General features: G+C 49.5%; 10 protein-coding genes across 10 annotated transcripts; 5 read left to right on the top strand and 5 right to left on the bottom strand.

The window, feature by feature from the left end:
* Positions 1-1,517: 1,517 nt before the first annotated feature.
* On the top strand, positions 1,518-3,034 carry N7517_001007 (putative MFS sugar transporter; the record flags this gene model as incomplete). Its single annotated transcript, XM_056718737.1, has 2 exons — positions 1,518-2,372; positions 2,435-3,034. 2 exons carry the CDS (start codon positions 1,518-1,520, stop codon positions 3,032-3,034), a joined length of 1,455 nt encoding a protein of 484 aa, XP_056582872.1.
* A 122-nt stretch (positions 3,035-3,156) lies between these two features.
* optD (uncharacterized protein) lies at positions 3,157-5,582 on the bottom strand (the record flags this gene model as incomplete). Its single annotated transcript, XM_056718738.1, has 3 exons — positions 3,157-3,452; positions 3,513-5,359; positions 5,416-5,582. The coding sequence occupies 3 exons, from the start codon at positions 5,580-5,582 to the stop codon at positions 3,157-3,159; spliced, it is 2,310 nt and encodes a 769-aa protein (XP_056582873.1).
* Positions 5,583-6,120: 538 nt separating this feature from the next.
* On the bottom strand, positions 6,121-6,540 carry N7517_001009 (uncharacterized protein; the record flags this gene model as incomplete). Its single annotated transcript, XM_056718739.1, has 2 exons — positions 6,121-6,357; positions 6,409-6,540. The coding sequence occupies 2 exons, from the start codon at positions 6,538-6,540 to the stop codon at positions 6,121-6,123; spliced, it is 369 nt and encodes a 122-aa protein (XP_056582874.1).
* A 30-nt stretch (positions 6,541-6,570) lies between these two features.
* Positions 6,571-7,271, bottom strand: N7517_001010 (uncharacterized protein; the record flags this gene model as incomplete). Its single annotated transcript, XM_056718740.1, has 2 exons — positions 6,571-7,029; positions 7,269-7,271. The coding sequence occupies 2 exons, from the start codon at positions 7,269-7,271 to the stop codon at positions 6,571-6,573; spliced, it is 462 nt and encodes a 153-aa protein (XP_056582875.1).
* An 805-nt stretch (positions 7,272-8,076) lies between these two features.
* N7517_001011 (uncharacterized protein) lies at positions 8,077-8,706 on the top strand (the record flags this gene model as incomplete). Its single annotated transcript, XM_056718741.1, has 1 exon — positions 8,077-8,706. The coding sequence occupies one exon, from the start codon at positions 8,077-8,079 to the stop codon at positions 8,704-8,706; it is 630 nt and encodes a 209-aa protein (XP_056582876.1).
* Positions 8,707-9,622: 916 nt separating this feature from the next.
* Positions 9,623-9,802, top strand: N7517_001012 (uncharacterized protein; the record flags this gene model as incomplete). Its single annotated transcript, XM_056718742.1, has 1 exon — positions 9,623-9,802. The coding sequence occupies one exon, from the start codon at positions 9,623-9,625 to the stop codon at positions 9,800-9,802; it is 180 nt and encodes a 59-aa protein (XP_056582877.1).
* Positions 9,803-10,210: 408 nt separating this feature from the next.
* Positions 10,211-12,267, bottom strand: N7517_001013 (C2H2-type zinc finger protein; the record flags this gene model as incomplete). Its single annotated transcript, XM_056718743.1, has 6 exons — positions 10,211-10,317; positions 10,379-10,441; positions 10,496-10,523; positions 10,579-10,655; positions 10,704-10,844; positions 10,914-12,267. The coding sequence occupies 6 exons, from the start codon at positions 12,265-12,267 to the stop codon at positions 10,211-10,213; spliced, it is 1,770 nt and encodes a 589-aa protein (XP_056582878.1).
* Positions 12,268-13,436: 1,169 nt separating this feature from the next.
* On the top strand, positions 13,437-13,887 carry N7517_001014 (uncharacterized protein; the record flags this gene model as incomplete). Its single annotated transcript, XM_056718744.1, has 2 exons — positions 13,437-13,658; positions 13,729-13,887. The coding sequence occupies 2 exons, from the start codon at positions 13,437-13,439 to the stop codon at positions 13,885-13,887; spliced, it is 381 nt and encodes a 126-aa protein (XP_056582879.1).
* Positions 13,888-14,256: 369 nt separating this feature from the next.
* N7517_001015 (uncharacterized protein) lies at positions 14,257-17,938 on the bottom strand (the record flags this gene model as incomplete). Its single annotated transcript, XM_056718745.1, has 4 exons — positions 14,257-14,531; positions 14,596-17,362; positions 17,420-17,728; positions 17,795-17,938. The coding sequence occupies 4 exons, from the start codon at positions 17,936-17,938 to the stop codon at positions 14,257-14,259; spliced, it is 3,495 nt and encodes a 1,164-aa protein (XP_056582880.1).
* A 408-nt stretch (positions 17,939-18,346) lies between these two features.
* On the top strand, positions 18,347-19,376 carry N7517_001016 (High mobility group superfamily; the record flags this gene model as incomplete). The annotated part of the gene is made up of 3 exons (XM_056718746.1): positions 18,347-18,838; positions 18,900-19,202; positions 19,263-19,376. Coding segments are annotated over 3 exons (909 nt in total), but the record flags the coding sequence as incomplete, so codon positions are not given.
* Positions 19,377-19,896: the final 520 nt, after the last annotated feature.

Below are 19,896 nucleotides of genomic sequence, written 5' to 3' on the forward strand. Positions count from 1 at the left end.
GTATTTCATTCTTACTGCTTGTCGTGGACTTCCCTTGGTAGTTCACATGCTCACTCGAGGTCCTCGAGTCGAATGGCCATCATCTCTTCTTAGACACTAGCCATATTGGCATCTGCACATTTCACAACACGACGCGTGAGATACTCATGTCAAACAAGTAACTATTTCCTCCAAAGCGGTCTTTTCCATTGGGTCCACCCTCGAATCTATTAATTCTAACACGCCTAGTGCATTAGCAGTTAGCGTCGGATAATGCTTAAATTCTCAGAAGTTGTATACCTAGTATTGAATTTTTGTGGTTTCAAGTTAGAGTTAATTTAACTAGCATTGATGTTGTGCGATTGAAATTCGGTAATTGTTTTAGTGAGGGCCTAGATATGGATATACGACCATAGTCAGCCGTATTCTCCGAGCCAGCCTACTAAGTAATATTTACCTTAGTTCGTGATACATACATAACTCCATTGATAATACGTACAAAACTTGGATTTGAAGAAGTTACTCATCGATACAAAATCAAAACATTTCCTGGATTCGGTAGCCTGTTCAGGTACATGCTACCTGCGCATATGATCGTTCAGTCCACAAATCACGACACAGCCCATTCTCTTCCCGACCCATCGCTACTAGCAGTCCATGCGGCAGTCGGTAATATCTTGAATGTGAGTGGTCGTCGGATGAAAATTAGAGATCTGAAGCAGGGTCTTGGCGGGTATATGCTAGCTCCGGATGGCAGTACGAACATTGCTGATCTGCTATCGGTAAGCAAATTATCTTTGCTTTCCCTCGAAGACCTTATCCAAATGTGAAAGATGACCTAAGTCTGGTATTTTTAATCAGCTTCATAGTATTCATATACAAAATTTTCAACATTCCACGGATATGATATGTTGACCAAACCATCCGGCCCGGCTTGGCATCCGGGTTAGGGCTTTGAGACCCGACACTGTCTACCAACTTAGGCCCCATAAAAACGACCGGCCAAACCCCGGAAGCCCCATAAAAAAAATCAGAAACGAGGGGGAAAACGCCAGATCCCCCGAGATACATACACAATGGGGAGACGGCCCACAAATCCTTCGGCGCTTGTTCCTCTCACACGTCGATTCGGGCCGTGAAGAGCCCAGACGGTAATCTCGCCGGAGGACCCTTCTCCGAAGTCTAGTCTTCTGGTACAAAATTTTGTGTGTATTTTGTACAATATGACTCTCAGTCTATACAATTAGCCATTTTTGCAAGTACAAGACTGAGTCATGTTAGATAGAAGTAGTGAGCAATGATTCAGGTTGAATATAAATAGGTGCATGGAAGGATACATGCATATGATCCAGGAAATGTTTGTAGACAGAAATGTCTGCCCTACGTGGGTCTGAGGATTGGGAAACAAAGTCTCTAGAGGGGTAAGAGTTTTCTTTTCTTCTTAATTTTTATAAATACTTTCTTAACACTCTCAACAACCCGAGTCCTTGGGTAATATCTTCCCAGACCTATCGATCAAACCCCAAAAAGCCGGAGTTATGGGATTCAGTCCCTTCCAGTTTAAAAATCCGCCGAAATATGTCCTAGCATGTATTCTATGCTCAGCAAATGGAATCCTCTTCGGGATGGATACGGGTATTATCGGACCCGTTACCGACATGAAGGACTTCAAGACCTCATTCGGTAGTCAAAACTCCACGATCCATGGCCTCATCGTCTCATGTATCTTGATTCCGGCAGCAATCTCATCTTTCTTCGCTGGATATGTTGCCGATCGGCTTGGTCGCCCGAAGGGGATCTGCATCGGAGTTTTTATCTTTGGCGTCGGAGCCGCAATAGAAGGTGGAGCCGTCGCTCTATCCATGTTCATCGTTGGCCGCATCGTGGAAGGCCTTGGAGAAGGACTTTTCCTTGGAAATCTTGTCGTTCTCATTTGTGAAATTTCACCAACTAGCACTAGAGGCGCCCTGACAACTGGCCCGCAACTGGCAACTACCCTTGGTTTGGTCATGGGGTACTTTATCAGTTATGGAACTTCGGGCCTCCACTCATCGCTCTCATGGCGCATGCCATTTATCCTCCTTGCCGCTTTCTCTATGATCCTGTGCGCACTTTCACTTCTTTATTTACCCGAGTCGCCTCAGTGGCTAGGCCTTCATGGTCACTATGGAATGGCCGAAGAGGCGTGGGATAAATTGGGTGTTAGTCGCGCAGAGCGTGAGAAGGTTGTGTTGCAAGTGCGAGCACAGGAAGTTGGCTCTGACGAAGAGGTCAAAGATGGAACTATGGATAAGCTTCTTGCAATCTTCTCCAAAGATGTGCTGGGCCGGACCATCCTTGCGGTCTTTTTGATGGGCATGCAGCAGATGAGTGGCATTGATGGTGTCCTTTATGTGCGCTCAAACCCCTACCCATGACTCGCTACAACTGACAATTGCTGACTTGAACTCGATAGTATGCTCCACAGTTATTTCAAAAGGCCGGCCTTGCCTCTTCGGAAGCAAGCTTTCTGGCCTCAGGCGTGTCAGCGCTTGTGATTTTCGCTGTCACTATTCCAGGCCTGATTTATGCCGATAAATGGGGCCGCCGAGCCAGCATTATATATGGCGGTCTTATAATGGGGATCTTGATGTTTTTGATGGGCAGTCTTTATGCTGGAAATACCGTCCACAAGACTACTGGTGCCGGTCGCTGGGTTGTCATTGTCTGCATCTACCTTTTCTCCGCTCTTTACTCTGTCACCTGGGGTATCTCGGTTAAAGTATATGCCGCGGAGATCCAGCCTCAGAGAACACGAGCGTCAGCTACCACATTGGCTCATTCAAGCAACTGGGTCTGCAACTTTTTGGTGGCTTTGACGACACCTGTGCTCCTTGCAAAGAGTAGCTTCGGTGCGTACTTTTTGTTCGGTGGATGTTGTGTTATTACAGTCGTTGTTGGCGTCATCTTCATGCATGAAACAAAAGGTCGGACATTTGGGGAGATTGACGAGGCCTTCAAGGGGAAGTCACCGGGTTCAAAGAACAAATTTCGCCGAAGTATGAGCAAAGCTTGAAGACCATGGATTATGATTACGTTTTGGGAAGAGATATAGATGGTCATAGAGACAGGAATCATTTGGATAGCGGGTTTAGACACTTGAAATGATAATGGATTTACGCACTGTTGTCACACGTCTCAACTCCACGTCCCATTAGCAGGCCCGAAATATCCAACATATGGCATAGACTTGTATGCTACTCCCTGAGCATCGGCAGTATTCAGGTACACGTTATTCCCCCACCAGTCAGGGAAAGTGGCACCAGGGTACGAGATGCAAAAGAAGATAACAATGCCACTAATGGCAAGGCCTGTATCAAGTGCAGCTGCCAAGATATAATTGTACTTGGTCCACCAAGCAAAGAACTTCCGTTTGATGAAGTAATTGAAGGCAAAGTTGACCAGCGCCCAGCTGGAATAGTTGATTCCAGTGGCTAAAAAACTTCAAGTCAGCGATTGGAAAGTAAAAGGCACTAGGAGACTGCGGGACATACCAGGTGGGACGTTATAAGTTCCGACAAATATGAGTGGCCAGTTGATGTACTTCCAAAACTGGCGTTTGGTATAACGGTAGAGGAGGAAAGTCACAACTGGAGCGATAGCACCGATCCAGAAGAAATGCAGTAGAGGCGAATAGATTTCGCCCACAGAGTAGAGCCGACGAGGCCCCACAAGACCCCAAATCACAGACGAAGAATAGACAGTCCGGCCATTTGGACAAGTAAACCCATCCGCCTGGTCAGACTCGCAAATCCCCGAAATATTACCAAGCATCCAGAGTGTCACACCCGCCTGGGTGAGTGCGCCTAGGATAGTGGCGACGAACTGTGCCACGAAGCAGGTACGTGGTGGCACTTTCAGATAGTGAGCCAATTTCATATCCATAGCGAAGTAAACACCCTGTCCCACGACATCCGTGGAAATTATCTTGAAAATCATGTTTGCGAGTGGCTTCCCTTCGAACAGGTATCCACCAATGAACTCAGCCAGGACATTCAGCTGATTCGCATCCACGTTTGTAATTCCCTGCACAATACCACAGGGAACCATATATACAACTGGGATAATCAAGGCGAGAAAGACACCGTAAACTGGAAGCTTAGTGTGATAGGCTTCGACCAGCCCAATGGCCATTGCCATGATAACAACGATAATGCCAGCGTACCAGTACCAGGGTGTCCGACGGTACGAGGCACGGATGAGCCGAGCGTGAATATCGAGCTTGTTACGGCCCTTCAGAGCAGCCCACAAGTCGCGGCTATGCCAAATAGCGATATGCGAGAGCACTGAGGTGATGGCAGCAAATGAAAGTCCGTATACGAAGGCAAAGGTCGCACTCAAGTATGGAGGCGAGTACTTTCGGTACTCCGCTTGATCTAGAGTATTATCCGCAGAAATGACTCGAGCGGTATCATATAGGGCGCCCGTATTATCGTACACGTCGGCTGTCATGAGTGGGAGATACGCCGTGAACCAGGTATTGGTGTAGTAGAGGGCGGGGGTGACAATCCAGTAGAAAAACGCGAAGCCGGCGAAGACATTCAATGCAGCCCATGACGGTGAGAGGAGCGGGTTGGTGTTATAAGCGATCTGGCTCCAGTCGAAGGTAATTGGACTCAGACCGAGACCTGTCTGCATGCCGAAGAGATGGTTGACGATAACGTTCTTTGGCGCGATCCAGCAGACCCAAGTGAAATAGGAAAGCGCAGTGAACATAAGACCGGGGAAGAAGTACCAGACAAAAGCACCGGTCATGACATACATGAAGAATCGGAGACGGGTTATGCGCCATCCGTTTACGACAGAGTTCGCTCGCGAATGCAATGTTTCTAGCATGGCGCAGTTGGATAACACACCTGGCCAGATGATGCGAGCGGGTTCGACGAGCCATGGAGCCGCGAGACCTGCGACGCCAAATCCAAGAAGCTGGGCAACGAGAACAATGAGCACGTAAAAGCCGGGTTTGAGATTGAAATCGTAGAAATTTTTGCTGGCAGCTTGGATAATGTTCGTCGCGTCTGCTGACGCATATCCAAAAGACACATTGCTCATGATAACGATAAGCGCGTGCTCTTTGATATTAAACGACCTGTCCGGGTTGACCACGAATGTACCCAAAGGCCCGAGTCGGATAGATGTGAGAGGGAGGGTCTTCGCCAGGAATACTCCGATCGGATAGGCAAGTAGCTCTGCAACTAGGGCCACAATATGAACCGACGGATAACGCAGTGAAAAGAACTGGTTGATACCGGATCCAAGCATGGTGAAAACAATCCCTAGGAGCCACATCCGCACTGTGTTTATCGGCATATCGGGGTCATCCGTCTCGGGAACGACAGCCCTAACTATAGTAATTATTAGTCCACTGATATATATATCAACAGTGAGATAGGGCACGCGCCTTCAGGGAATGGAGAGCGGTGCGATTCATAGCTGAACTCTTCATTTGTGATTTCTTCGTCTTTTTCCAGCTCGATTTTGTCTAAGCGGCCTTCGACTACCTCTTCATCCGCTCCGATGAGCGCGGGTTTGATTGTGTCGATATCTAACTCTTTGGAAGACATGGTAGAAATCTTCACTCTCAGCACATTTGGTGAAGAAAAAGACATTGTAAACACGCAAGATGAGCCCTCTTTTGTATTCCTGGATTTAATTGGACGCAGAAACAGAGATAACGCATTCCGACGGTGCTTGATTTTCTAGTGGATTCAGCCTAAAGCTTAGGGCAGACGCTTAGACCCTCCATTTTGTATTGAGTCTTTCTACTCCGTACTCTTGGGAGAGGTATGAATAAGTAATTGTAGGGTATAACAGTGTATCAAGAACATGACTCTAAAACGAGACTCTAAATTTGGATTGTAAAATCTCCTAAAAAGGCAGTTGGTAGCTTACTTTTGCTTTCAACGAGCGAAAGATAAGAATGACCAGGGGTACGCGGCGATCCGAGTGTTTTTATTTATCTACATAACTAATTTAATCTTATTAGCCTAGCAATATGATTATATATGGAAATATAGACGGCCCGACGATATTTATATATGTTAACCACGAGATATTTAAAGGAACCGGGTAAACCCATAAGTTAACCATCACTCGGACAGGCTATAAGTCAATAACCATAATTTCTACCTCATAGTAAGCCGCCATCGGTGATACAGGGTTGAGGACTGTATAAGCGCCAGGGTGTGTGCGTTTGGTGTAGTCGTTGATATACTTGTAGAGGCCCGCGTATTTGTTGTCGGCGCCACATTCAGGCCATCCTTCGTCGAAGAAGATACCGCCGATGTTTTCACCGTAGAGCGTGTACCACATATCAATGTCCTCCTCGATGCGTGCAGTCTATTCGGCTAGAACTCCGAAGCCTAATGTCTTGAATGTCTGAGTGCTCACACCAAGATAACCGGTGCGCACGTAACCGAGCACGATCTTACTAGAGCCTGCACCTCGAGTGATAACGCCTTGCCAGTCTGAGTCGACGGCCGAGTCGGGCCTATTGACCAAGTTAGCGACTAGGATAGGCATCTTGTTTAAGTTATACACGATTAAGCGATTCTAGGCGGCCGGATTAGCGAGGGGGTTGATGTACGAGGCCATTGCGACCTGCTGCCCTTTGCCCCCGGAAGGAGAACTCGTTAATATAGAACCGGCGGCGAAAGTGCGCGTAGCTGTCGTCGTGATCATCGATTGTGCGTCGCAGCTAGTGACGGTAGAGCAGGTCGTGGTATAGTCGAATAATTGGGGCGCCCACGAATACACACCATAGTTGGCGCCGCATTGTACAGCTGTTTGTAAGGGACACTTAGTAGCGGTGGCCCCACCGTATAGTAAAGCGCTAGGGATAATATTGCTAGTCGCAATCTTGCCGTTACTATAGTAGATGTACGAGAAGGCAAAAGCACCAATAGCCAAACCTCGGAGCTCGCTGGGGACAATGGCCGTGTTCAGTCTCGTTGTAGGGTGTAAAGCCCAGGTGATGACCGTCTGTACCCCGGCAACGACCTCGGCGTTTGTCTATGGGAGTTGTGTCGGAGCCATGAGAAGCTAGTCAGGAAATCCATCGCCGTTGATTCCGTCAGCGAGGATGTTCTGCGCGCCACATTCAACACTGCTCATGGCTAAGTCGCGTGTTTGGATGGTGCTTGAGTTGAAGAAATCATCGCCCACATCGCAGGTATGACCCGAGGCATAGATCGGGTGGGCAGACGAGGGCGGCGGCAATGATGTGGGTTGAGGACGAGCTTACCCCGTACCATATGGATCAATGGTAGGTGCATGAGCCAACTAGGGGGACTGTGTGTACCTGTTGCATGTTACCAGGGTAATAGACTTCGATCTGGCTGTCTAAAACCGAGCTCTAGTTAGGTGCATAAGAAGACTTAGTTCAAATTTCAGCTTCGATACTTCAAGTACAGACCACATTCACTGCCGCCCAGAGACGGTCTTCCACCCCGACGAAGTCTCAAGTTAAGCTTGGGTACAGTGATGCCCCTAGTCATCTCTAATCCGTCGACGGCGCAACAGATCTGATCCCAATAGTGATAACCTCATCCTTCGCATCAGTAACATTCCACATCAGCGAGTACTCCCCCACAACCAGGTCCCTCTTTTTGATCGAGAAGAGCGACTTCATGCCCCCCTGCATCATTCTCAACAAATAACGAATGTCCGTACCACACAAAATTCGTAGTAACCTCGGAATCAACAGAGCGTGTGCTGGAGGCGGTACTATTCACAAAGCCTATCTCGTGCGAAGTGGACTCGGGGCCGGGTATGAACAGCACGGCATCGGAGAAGACGGGGTCTGTGGATGATGAGGTTGTGTTGGGATTTCCGACTAGGCTCCCGTTGAAAGTTGGACTGGGGAAGGTCAACGTTAGTTAGGGTTACTAGTAAGACTGGTGGGAGACCCAAATGAGTAGCAGTTTCTTATCACCACGTGAAATGATAAGCTGCTGGCGACGTCATCACCGATCGTCGGCCTTTTATGACAGCTCAGCTTCATTCTCGAAAGTTATTCACAAATTGCTTTGATTTACTTCCTTCATACATATTTTCAAAATGTCAGCCATACCCTACATCCGCTCTGTGCGTGGGTCCTCACTCCTCCGCATTGGAGGTATCCAATCGCACCACATCACGCAACCCTCCATACAGCGACTGGTTCCGGTCTCTCGGGCTTTACACAGCTTATCCAGCTCTAACAAACTACGAGCTAGCCCAATTCTATTCCAATCGCGATCCTCAATCCGATCATCACTTCCCAAACCCACAGCGAGAACATACGCCGACCGAAAAGGATCCACCGGCAAAGCCGAAGCGGACCTCCTAGTTGAGGAACTCCAAGAGCTCTACGAAGTCGCCAAAGACGAGTTCGAAATTGCCACGGAGAGCACCGACTCATCTACCATCTACGCTGCTTCAGACCGCGAATCTGCCCGCGATGCTCTCAACCAGCTGTCCACTGTGTACGCCCTCTACACTGCTCGTCCTGGGGAGGTTGAAAATGAGACGGATGAATTACTCTCTGCTGGAGAGGAGGCCGGAGAGAGTGCTATTGTCGAGACACAGTACAATCCGGCAGAGGTCCCGCAGGGTGTGAAGGATGAGGTACGTCGGCGGGTTGGACATCGGATTCGGGAGTTGAAGAATGCTGTTGAGGCGCTTGAGCAGAGGGCTACGGAAGATTGAGCGTGATTTATTCAATGATTGTTCGCACTCAGGTCTACCAATGCTGAGGTGCGACAATTATGTGGCCTCCATATCTGGATGCGGCAATTGTATATTTTGGGTACTTATATATATTATATACGGCAGGGTTTTGTATCCATCACGCCAACTGTGTTTTTCGCCAACAGAAGGTCAACCAGCTGCCATCAACATCCATATATATATATGTATGTAGTCTCTCAAGTGCAGCAATACCTCCGTATCAAAGGTGCCTCCACTAATAATGTTAGGGGGTGTGTAGTTAGCGGTCATATTCTAGACGACCCTAGGAAAGACCTTAAACAAGACCGATAGAAAGATAATAACAAAGTGATTTTTATAGTAGCACTGGACTTTCTTACGGGATGTACGAGCGATCTAGATATTATAGGTGTTTTGGAGTAGGCCATTTAGCGAGTACATGAAACCATTGAAAATTGAGAAATAATCTCATGCTTATAAGGGATTTTACGTAGGTTGGCGCGATGGACCCAAAACGATTCGTCCGCTCGGACTGGCCATCAGCTTGGGGGTGATAGGCCGTGGTGTAGAAAAGTTCAACTTGCATGAGCAGGAAAATCCCTCTCCACAGGCCTTGCGTGAATTTCGGATCCCTATCCGAGATGATGACAGCTGGGAAGGCCCAGTCGGCCGTCCACCAGAATATCACGACGGACTTTGACCATTCTGCGCCTTCGCAAGTTATTTTACCGAAAAAACAAGCCATTCTGTTTTGAACACTTGTCGGCCACGGCCAACAAGGCCTCGAATTCCTTCGGCGTGGTTGAAAGTCCGACGATGAGAGGCAAAATACTTTGACGACGGTTACGAGCGAGACGTGTGGCTATATGGCGAGCCCGAGCCGGTCGACTTCGGCACAAAGCCAACCGAGCAGCAAATGGCGACAGACTCGATTTCTATCCAGTACGGCTTCTCGGGCGACGACCAAGAATGGGTCCCTCCCCCACGGGGAGTCAAGCTATCTGACGAAGGCGTGTACATGGCATCCAAGACTATGTCGGCAGTGGAGCGAGCAGACACCTTCGCAGTGGACATCGATAGGAACGGTCACGTCTGACGGGCCGTAGTTATGGTCCATGTGAGCAAAAGAAATAAAATAAAGCATTATGCATCTTGAGTCTTCAAGCTCTATTTTTCCCAGGCGCGAATGTTATACCTGACGTGCGAGCTCATGAAAGCACATGAGAATATAATAAAATCACATAGGAAATAGTTGACCCAGGTCAATCAAGAGTTGATCGCTTCATGATCTAAGACAATATCTCAATTATATCATTGGTGAAAAGTCCCGGCAACATCAAGGCCAGGTGGTATCAAGTTTTGTTGGCGTTGAAAATCCGCAAAACGCCAGACACAAAGTGTTTCCCAACCATCCAGAGTACGCCTGGCCGCAATTAGCGCCGTAGTCTGTTGGGTCGTAAGACATGACAATCGCATACAATAATGTGTTCAAAGGTGTGGTTCATTAGACTAGAGAGAAGGGGGTCATGGTGAAGTGTTCGGGGTTCGGCGAGGAGAGTGACAAGCATGATTCTTGTTTGTGTGTGGTTCTCTGGTGGCGTTTCAATTGGTCTACGGGAAATTGATGTTAGCATGCAGGGGATTGGAACAAGACTCAGATAATAGAACGTACCAGGACGTGTAAAGCTCTTAGTGCAACCTGGGAAAAGGCATTTATGTCTTCGCTCTCCGTGGGCTAGATGGGGTCAGTAAATTAAGTCAAATGTTCGAAATGGAAAGAGGATCATACTAAGTCTGTGACTAGACATATTCGAAGACTGGTTTGATGTTAGAACATGGGTGCGTATATAACACGGGGATAGAGAAACTCACGTCACCCGTGGTGAAATTGCATCCTGGCCAGGTGCATTTGAAAGGCTTTTCGCCAGTGTGGGTTCGCGAATGTGTTTCTGAAATAGTAAGCGGTGGATTCGAGAAGGAGTTCGAAGGCGACATACTCAATTCGCTGCTATCTGTAAATGATTTATTGCAGTGTTTGCACGTGTATGGCTTGTCCCCACGATGACTGCGCTCATGTCGGTCTAGTGTGGCTTGTCTAGCAAATGCCTTGCCACACACTGAGCACGAAAAATTTTTATCTGTAGAGATACCATTCGTGTTAGTACTTTTGTCCGATCGAATGAATAGCGTAATGATATATGACGTACAGTTACTGTGTGTAAGGAAATGGCCTTGAAGCTTGGACTTCTGCGAGAAGGGCTCGTCCGGACGATGACATCCTTCCCAGCAGCAGTAGTACCCATTGCCCTTGGCACCATTCACGGTATTCATGTGGCTGGCAACGAGGTGCTCTTGAAGAGCGCCACAATCGGCAAATTTCGCACCGCAAGCAGCCTTGATTCCATTGACCTCCGCTGCCCACTTGCAGATATGCAGCTTACTGTCAGCCGGGGAAAAGTCCGGCGTGGTAAGCACGGACGAGGAATCACCCTCGAGAGGTGGAGGGGTCTCTCCTGGGCTGGGAAGGAAATGGGAGCTGATACTTGAGCGAGACTGTCGGGAATAAGGGGAATATGGGTGAGAATGAGCATGGGTGTGAGGACGGCAGCGATGATGGTTTCGGTGAGGTCCTTTGCGTAAAGTTTGCAGGTTAAAATCATTAGGATTTTTGAAATGGTTGTGGACATGATGATGTTCAGGATGGAAGCAATTGAATGCGTCTGATGTGTCGATTTTGGGTTTGTCGAAGGGACCAAGACCGTTCTGGGGCTCAGGTACGTGTTGATCCTGGCATATCGAGAAGTCAGAGCACATACCAAGCATGTGGAAAACCTCCGCTGGGTTGACTTCGGCCTGCGCGGGAACAGGAGGCGCCACGAACATCCCTTGCCAATCTTTCTGGAAATCGAGGCACTCGAAGTGGTTGGATACCTCTTGCTCGCAGTGAGTGGCATGGGTTTGATACGAGGATCGAAAATTTTCTTGTTGATATGGGCCGACAACACCTGGGATAGGATGCTGCATGGCTTTTGTCGCATGGCTAACGGAGTGATTTCCCATTACCGTGGAAGGGAACATTGTGTCTAGCGACAGTGGGGTGTTGAGTCCAAAAAGAGCATCAAAGCCGCAGTCTGGAGCCACAGTACCGTCACAGCAGTGGTCTTCGAAGCACAGAGGGTCAATACTTTCACAGTGGTTGTCCTCGCAGTTATCCTCTTCGCAGTGGTTGGTATCACAATGATCTTCGCCGCAGTGGGTATCGTCGCAGTTTTCATCATTGCAGTTGTCGTTCTCGCAGTGAGTAACTGAGCATACAGTGGAAGTGTCACAGCCCATAAAGCCGTCACATGCTGACCCACAGTCTAGTGCGCAGTCGTCTACATCACAGCAGGCCTCGTCGACTTCGCAGGGGGGCAGTGGTGTCTGGGTCTCATGGCTTGAACAGTTCCAATGATGCTGAAGAGCATTACCCGTAGGATTTACCGTAGCCTTACCATCAATGTGGAAGGCTTCCCAGTTGCATTCAAGGCAGAAATCGCCTTGTTGGGTTTGGGACGCCATAGTGCACGGTTCACTTCAGACGATAAGAGGGAAGGTGTCGGGGTCGAAATCGAACCGGGTTGCCTAGGAACAGTGTCGTCACAACAGCGTGTACGGCGATCGATAAGGGGAAATTGCAGTCGAGGAACCGAGCAGCGTGCAATCGCAAGTAGGACAGTGAATGCCGGCCAGGTACAATATCCTGCTGAGAAACCGTAACCACGAGGCAGAGCGCCACCCAGTGTGTGGGCCGTTTCCCAAGAGGAATTTCAGGTTGTACTGCCGAATAATATCCTCTCACAGTATAGTCTCACAATCGGGTCATGCGCTTGGACTGGACTGGTTGAGAATATGCGTAATCGGAGAATTGACCGGGATCGACAGGAAAAGCAAAAAGGAGGACCTTGGAGTCGCAGCAAGATCAGAGCGAAAGTCTTTGAAGAGGATCAGGGGGCATAGCTCAATGTCGACTGAGACCCCTCAGTGTAGCCGTGAGGACCTTCGGGACGCTGGAGAGGATGGGGACCTTGGGGGTTAGGCGTCATGATTTTTGAGCGAATCGTAGAGCGTGCTTTGGCGATCAACGTCGGCAAATTTTGTGATATATGTGATATAGATTGAGAACTGCAGGAAACAGAGAGTCGAGATCAATAGAAACTGGGAACTGTCCCCAGCATTCCGATGAAGAATTCCTTTCCCCCCGCGGAGATGATTTCCCCTTGAGAGGCAGATTATGACTAAGCTTTATTCTGCCCCTCTGGCCCGACGCTCTAATCAGGTAGTCTGTCTGCAGTTTGTGTTCGGTGTATAGCAGAAGTTACATCAATTGGTAAATTCTACCAAACTGACTCATATTGCCCTTTAATGTATGCTACGATACCAACTGCGCAGCCTGCCCTACTGAGATCAGCCTCGGACTCCGGTCACCGCCTTTGCCCCGGATCGACTATCAGCTTATCGCAATGCTCCAACATCCACTTGCGTTGACCCGCGAACAACAACATACAACTTGACAGCCAGCATAGCAGTTGCAGAACATACCTTACAGATGACCTTCATTTAATTGACTTCCTCAAATATCGACTTGGCAGCGTAGCCGACACTTTAATCAACCGTCCTTTCCTATTCTACGTCACTCCAAACTAACCGCAACAAACCCTCCGGTCTCTGCTTCTCACTACACAATCACCATGGGCAACATCTGCTCCCGTTCTTCCAATGAGGCAGACCCTTTCAGCCAAGCAGGCCGTGTAGTTGGCACCAACTCAGGGACGAGTGCCGCACCCCGCGCCCCACTTCCGGCCAAGACAAACTGGAAGGCTACACCTGGTCGCACTCTGGGTGAGAGCAATACAGATGGAAGTACTCCAGGAACAGATGAGGCACGCGCAAATGCTGCAATTGCTGCACAGGTATGACATCTTATATTCCGGAAATATATATTGCGCAGGGCTGCGTATGCTGACTCGCGGGGCTTTATAGAAACGCGCCGAAGGCGCCTCTGCCAATAAAGGGAAATTGGGGTCAAAGCTGGCTGCTCAGAAAGCACAGACTCAGGCACAGACATTGGATCAAGTCAGTCGCACAGAGAGGGCTGCGCGAGATGTGGATGGGGCCGAAGCTGCAAGGAGATGGGAATAGGCATCTACGCGACATTTGATTTGATCATGACTGCCTTGATATCTTGGCAATTTTTCCATTAGCGTTCTATTTGTGAGATTACTGTGTCTTTTGCTAGCGTATGTTTGGCTTTTTGGTTGCAGTTTGTTGACTTGTTTGTTGGTGGAATTGTGCAATCAAGCATCTCTTTGATATATATGTATTTTGAATGATGTAATGATGCTGGTCTCGTCGGTTACTCCCATGAGCAGTGGTTTCTCCAATTCTACTACTAGATATAATCATCAAGGGACTCTGTTACTTTGGGGTTACATGAATGAAGAAACAAGGATATCGTACAATCATTGAGTTATTGAATATATCGGAGCCTGCTATGACCTAAAGCTTGACCTAAAGAACATTATAGCGGCCACCCACCGGAGCGCGCGCCTCACCCTCTGAGGCTGCCAGTGTTGCATCCTTGAGCAGGCGTCTAAGCTCGTGTATGGCGGTGGTAACGGATATCTCCGTCTCGCCCTCAACCAGAATGTACAGCTTGGGAAGCTCCCCGGGACCAGGTTCCTTCCCGGCGGCGTAGAAATTGCCCTTGGTGGTGATAGAAGTTCCGGATGCTTCCAGGATCTTTGCCACGTTCGTGCGGTTCGTGACAGCCCAACGTGCTTTTTCTGTATGACGAAAGTAAACGGTAAGCAATTGTCTCAAATATGGGGAGAATATAGAACAACTTACGAGGGAAATCGTTGATTTCCAGCGTTGCATGGAAGGCTCCGGCATCAGGCCCGCGGTTGTCAATAGGCACGCCGGATCTCATCACACCCGCACGACTCAAACGTGCGTTGATTTCTGCAACCGCGGATCCCACCTTGTCCAATGGGTTCTTTGAAGCATTCGCCGGTGCTCTCTCTGTACGATGCACGACGATCTTGCCATCAAGATCAATACCCTTCGGCACACCCGGCACAGAAACTGAAGCTGTAGGTGATGGAACCACTGTGTCGGCAGCGGATCGAACAGCTGAAAGAGCCTTGTTGAAGCGATCATCTGACTCCTGTTCAGTCTCAAGTTTGTCATCTTCATCGTCATTGTCATCCCCGGTTTTGTATGCTTTCCGCTCACGGAGTCTCGCAGTTTCACGTTCCATATTAAGACGATCTAGACCTTTACCACCGAATCCATGGCGAGAGAAATTCTTCTCCTTGCCAGACTTGACCTTCTCCATGAACCCATCAACTAACTTTTGGAGGGGCTCCGGGACTTCCTGTCCACTTTGTTTGAGAGCCTTTGCAATATCTAATGCATACCGATCCTGTTCTTCGGTCACGAACGTGACGGCGGTTCCGGTGTTACCAGCCCGTCCAGTACGGCCGGCACGATGGACATAATCCTCCAAGTGGTTAGGTGCGTCATAGTTGACGACGAGCTTCAGCTGCTTGACGTCTAACCCACGAGCAGCAACTGACGTTGCGACCAGAATAGGGAAAATGCCTGCCTTGAACTCTTGAATGGTGCTGTCACGATCAATCTGGTCCTTTCCGCCGTGAATCGACATGCATGGATAACCCTTATACATCAACTGCTTGAGCAAGTCATCTGCGGCCTCTTGGCGGTCCACGAAAATCAACGTGCGATAGTCTTCATTTGCATCGTCTTCGTACAAATTTCCCAGAAGCTCCAACAGGCGGAAGAACTTTTGGTCGTTATTACGGACCTCAACAATCTGCGTGATTTCGGGAGCCACAACACTCCTACCACCCACTGTGATCTCCACTGGCTGGTTCAAAGTCTTTCGAGCCAATGCTTCCATACTCTTAGGGAACGTGGCCGAAAAAAGGACCGTCTGCCTATCCGGTCGGATGCACTCCATGATCTTTACAACTTGTGGTCCAAAGCCCATGTCGAACATGCGGTCACCCTCATCGAGGACGACATATGTGATACGGCGAAGATTGAGGACCCGCCCTTGGTTTGCGGCCAGCAGATCAAGGAGACGACCAGCAGTACAAACAATAATTTCTGCTCCTCTCTTCAGCTCGGCAATCTGGTCTTTGATGGGCGCTCCGCCATACGCGCAGACAGCACGAAGACCCAAGGCCTTCAAGAAAGGCTTGCAGTCTTTATGAATTTGGGTGGCCAGTTCACGGGTAGGTGACAAGATCATAGCGATGGGGCCCTCCATACTAGCCAGGGGCCGCTGGTCTTTGATATGTCGGAACATCGGAACGAGGAAGGCACCGGTCTTTCCTGAGCCAGTTTTTGCCACGCCGATGACATCGCGACCAGACATGATCGTGGGAATTGCTTGCGCCTGAATGGATGTGAGGTTTTCCCACCCAAGCTTGTGAACGACATCTAATGTCTGCACGCCCAGACCGCATTGCGACCACTTTTGAACGGGCGTAGGGACGTTGACACCGCGGACTTTGATGCCATCCAGTTCAAGGCGCAAGTTTGCTATCTCCTCCTCGGTCATATCAGCAAGATTAGAGGGTTCGGTGTAAAATTCCTTGCGGAATGGTTCATATTCGATCTTGTTGTGATCGATCTCAGGGATCTCCCGCTTCTTTTTCTTAATTGCTGCCATCGCCAGGACATCTTCAGCTTTCTCATCACCAACTGCAGTCACATCCACATCCTCATCGTCGTTAAACATCGCCTCGGGTTGTTGTTGTGTGTTCTTCTTCGCAAAAGTGGCCCCGACTTTCTTTTCAGGCGGCGCCGAGTCTTGGAGTTCAGCCATAAAAGCATCCAGGGGATCGACCTCTTCGGCATCGTCAACCTCCATGGGGGTAGAATCGGTCTGCGCATTCGTCGAATCCTCCATGTGAACATCCTCAGTTTGACTCTGGAGCCGCTCATCTCGGCGTTCAGCTGCGGCATGCGCTGCGGCTGCCGCTTGTTCTTCTGTTTCTTCGCCTTGCATGTCTACATCGTCGTCTTCACCGGCATCGTCCACCTGTGCACTCACATCGAGAGGCGGGGTCGGCAATCGTTCGAGCTTCTTACGTGTGGATTGTTCATCCCCGTCACCAAAGCCCAGAGTTTTAGAAGCAGCGGATTTCTCTGTTTCAGAAGGTTGTTTCGCACCTAGGCCAAATCCGCTGACATTACCTTTGGCTTTCAATGGACCAGAAAGCGTGGCCGGTGCAGCAGGAGGTATGTTGGATTTTGTGGCAGCGGGAACTTTGGCTGATGTCGGGACAGCGACATCCGTACCAAGCACGGCGGGAGCAGCGGTGGTCGTGGTGGATGATTTGACGATGGCCTTTGGATCAAACTTCAACTTTCCGGGAAATGCGGCAGGAGCAGCTGGAGGCACAACTGATTTACGGTCAATCGCTTCGAGGATCTTTTTTGGATCAAGTGATGCTTGTTCTTTTTGCTTCTTTTCGCGTTCGGCTGCTTGTTTCTGTTTCCATGCTTCAAGCTTGGCGAGTCTCTCTGCTTTCTTCTCCTCGTCTGTCTGGGCAGTTGGGGCCGGTGTGGACGGCTTTGATGGCTGCGGGATACAATTAGTATCGAGAGCTCGGCATGATGCAAGGTGCGGGTAGCTTACCTCTCGGGTTCTGGACCTGGACCGTCGGCTCAGAGCACGATCACGGCTGTCATCCCGTCTAGACTTGGGCTTCAAGTCAGCAGAATCATCTAACCGTCTGCGGTCCCGATCGCGGGAGTCATCTCGCCTGGGACGGTAATCTCTATCACGACTTCTGCGGCGATTATCATGGTCATCATCTCGGCGCCGTTCTCGGGATCGGTCTCTTCGAGCTGGCCGATAAGTATCTTCGTCGCGCCGGTCTATGGGAAGGTCTCGTCGGCGGTATGCATCTCTGTCGCGAGGGCGATCGCGGCCACGGTAACGTCTCTGGATATCACGAGAACAGTCAGAGATTGGAAGAGAAGATGTGAATTTGTGATGCGCCACACGTACCTCTGGGCTGCGGGATCTGCGGTAACCGCGCCCATCATCCCGTCTAGTTCTGTCATATCGATCATCCTCTCTGCGAGGCCGTCGGGATGAAGAGTATGTACTGCCTACAGGTGATGGTGAGCGAGTATCCCCGTGGCGAGCCATTGTTGCAGGCTGATTAGTGAGTGTTACTGGAACGCAATATCACCGGGGACACGGAGCGAAGGAAGAGGGAGGGAGAAAGAGAAAGCGCCCCGCGAGAAAAGGTTGTGAGGCAACAATTCAGGCTTCAGGCCACCGAGAGAGAGGATCGTGTGAGGCGTTTGTATATCGTCACTGCGCAAACCGCTGGATTGAAGAAACAGCTTACATAATGCAATATGATTGGGCTAGTCCCGATGCGGACAGGTACACCGCAGCAAGCGCGACTCCTGCTCCGCTTGCGTCAACAGCTCCTCTATCGATTTCTAGCTTTTGAAGATTCAATTGTTTGATTTGTCTCATCTTTGCTTTTATTTCTTCAACTCGCTATAGCTAAATAGGCTTCGATAATCCCTTCATGTCTTGGCAGTCGGCAGCTCGGGGGGCTTCCTCCGCACCCTCCACCGCGGTGCCCTCCCTGGCCGTACTGGTGTGATCGACTTGCAGAACCAACTCGGTAGCCTCTGTCTGGCAGCCAACACTGGTCTGGTGCGCCCACAGGTCCAACCCATTTCCTCCATCCAATCGCTGTTCCAATCGAATGCGTTCGCGACTGCTTCTACCCCTCCCAAGGCGAGCAAGACACCCAAGGCGAAGAGCTCCACCAAAGCCAACAGCGAACCGAAGAAGAAGAGAGTTCTCAGCGAGAAACAACAGGAAGTTCAGACTCGCAAGAAACACAACACTCATATCAAAGAGCTCAAGACGACCGGTCTGGTCCAGCGGCCTAAGAGGCTGCCCACCTCTGCCTACACTCTTGCTGTTTGTGAGAAGCTGCGCGAGATCAAGGGTCAATACAAGCAACCGGAAGCATTCCTGGTCGCTATAGAGCATGGGAAATCCATCAGTGGCTCTGAGTTGGAGGTATGTGCCCTTGAGCTTCTCCGTATACGTTAGGAGTGGCATGCTGACCCCCCAAATCCAGAGACTTCAAGCTCAGGCCAAGGCGAATATCGCCGCCAACGCCGCTGCCTTTGACGCGTGGGTCAAGACGCACACGCCTCTCCAGATCAAGGAGGCCAACACTGCCCGCCTGACTCTTTCGCGTCTTGGCAAAAAGCACTACACTCCCATCAAAGATGACCGCCAGCCCAAAAAACCGAAATCCGCCTACATTTTATACTTGGCGGACCGTATCGATACCGCTAGCTACCAGGGAAAGCCCGGCACAGAGACGTTCACAGCCATTGCCGAGGAATGGACTAGACTACCCCAATCGGAGAAAGATGTAAGGGCCCTTTAACTGAATCGATAAATACCGAATTGCAGAATCTGACGTTGAATATAGCGCTACCACAAATTGCAAGTTGAAGATCGCGAGCGCTATGAGCGAGAGCACCAGCAGGCGTACGGTCAACCGGCACCCAAGAGCTCTCTGTATGACTCGGAAGACTCCACTTGAATGTGAGCCTGAACTGGGGATTTCCATCGGAATAGTCTTGACCTAGTTCCTCCCGGAAAGCGGTTAGCTCAGTTTGGACTTTCAAGCTTGTTTGTCATATGTTGTTTTCAATTCCCCATATGGCCTGATTCCCGTTTCCTTTTTGTATTCTAGTTCGTCCTGTCAAACCGTGTTTCTCTATACTGATTGTCTTTTGTTTGATCGAGCTGTGGCAGCGCCGCAATATGATATCGTAATCAATCTATGGAGAGTTAACCATCTCCAATTCCAATTCAATTCCATGACAGTGTCTCCATTGAATGAGTCAGAAAGAAAAATACCCTTGCGATCCTTTTCGCCGCACACTCTCCACCAACCCCGCACTGGGCCCTTTTTTTTTTTGCTCCGACACTCAAGTGGCGGTGTGAAAGGATGTGTTGCGCTTGCAGGTGGCCCTCTTAGTCCAGGACTTGCATTGAGTAATTGGGCTCGAGGAGAATTTTCCAGCATCTACGGAGTACTTCATGCAACTTACTCCGTA

Source organism: Penicillium concentricum, assembly GCF_028827145.1.
Source record: "Penicillium concentricum strain IBT 3081 chromosome Unknown utg000001l_segment0_segment0, whole genome shotgun sequence".
Lineage (NCBI taxonomy): Eukaryota > Fungi > Ascomycota > Eurotiomycetes > Eurotiales > Aspergillaceae > Penicillium > Penicillium concentricum.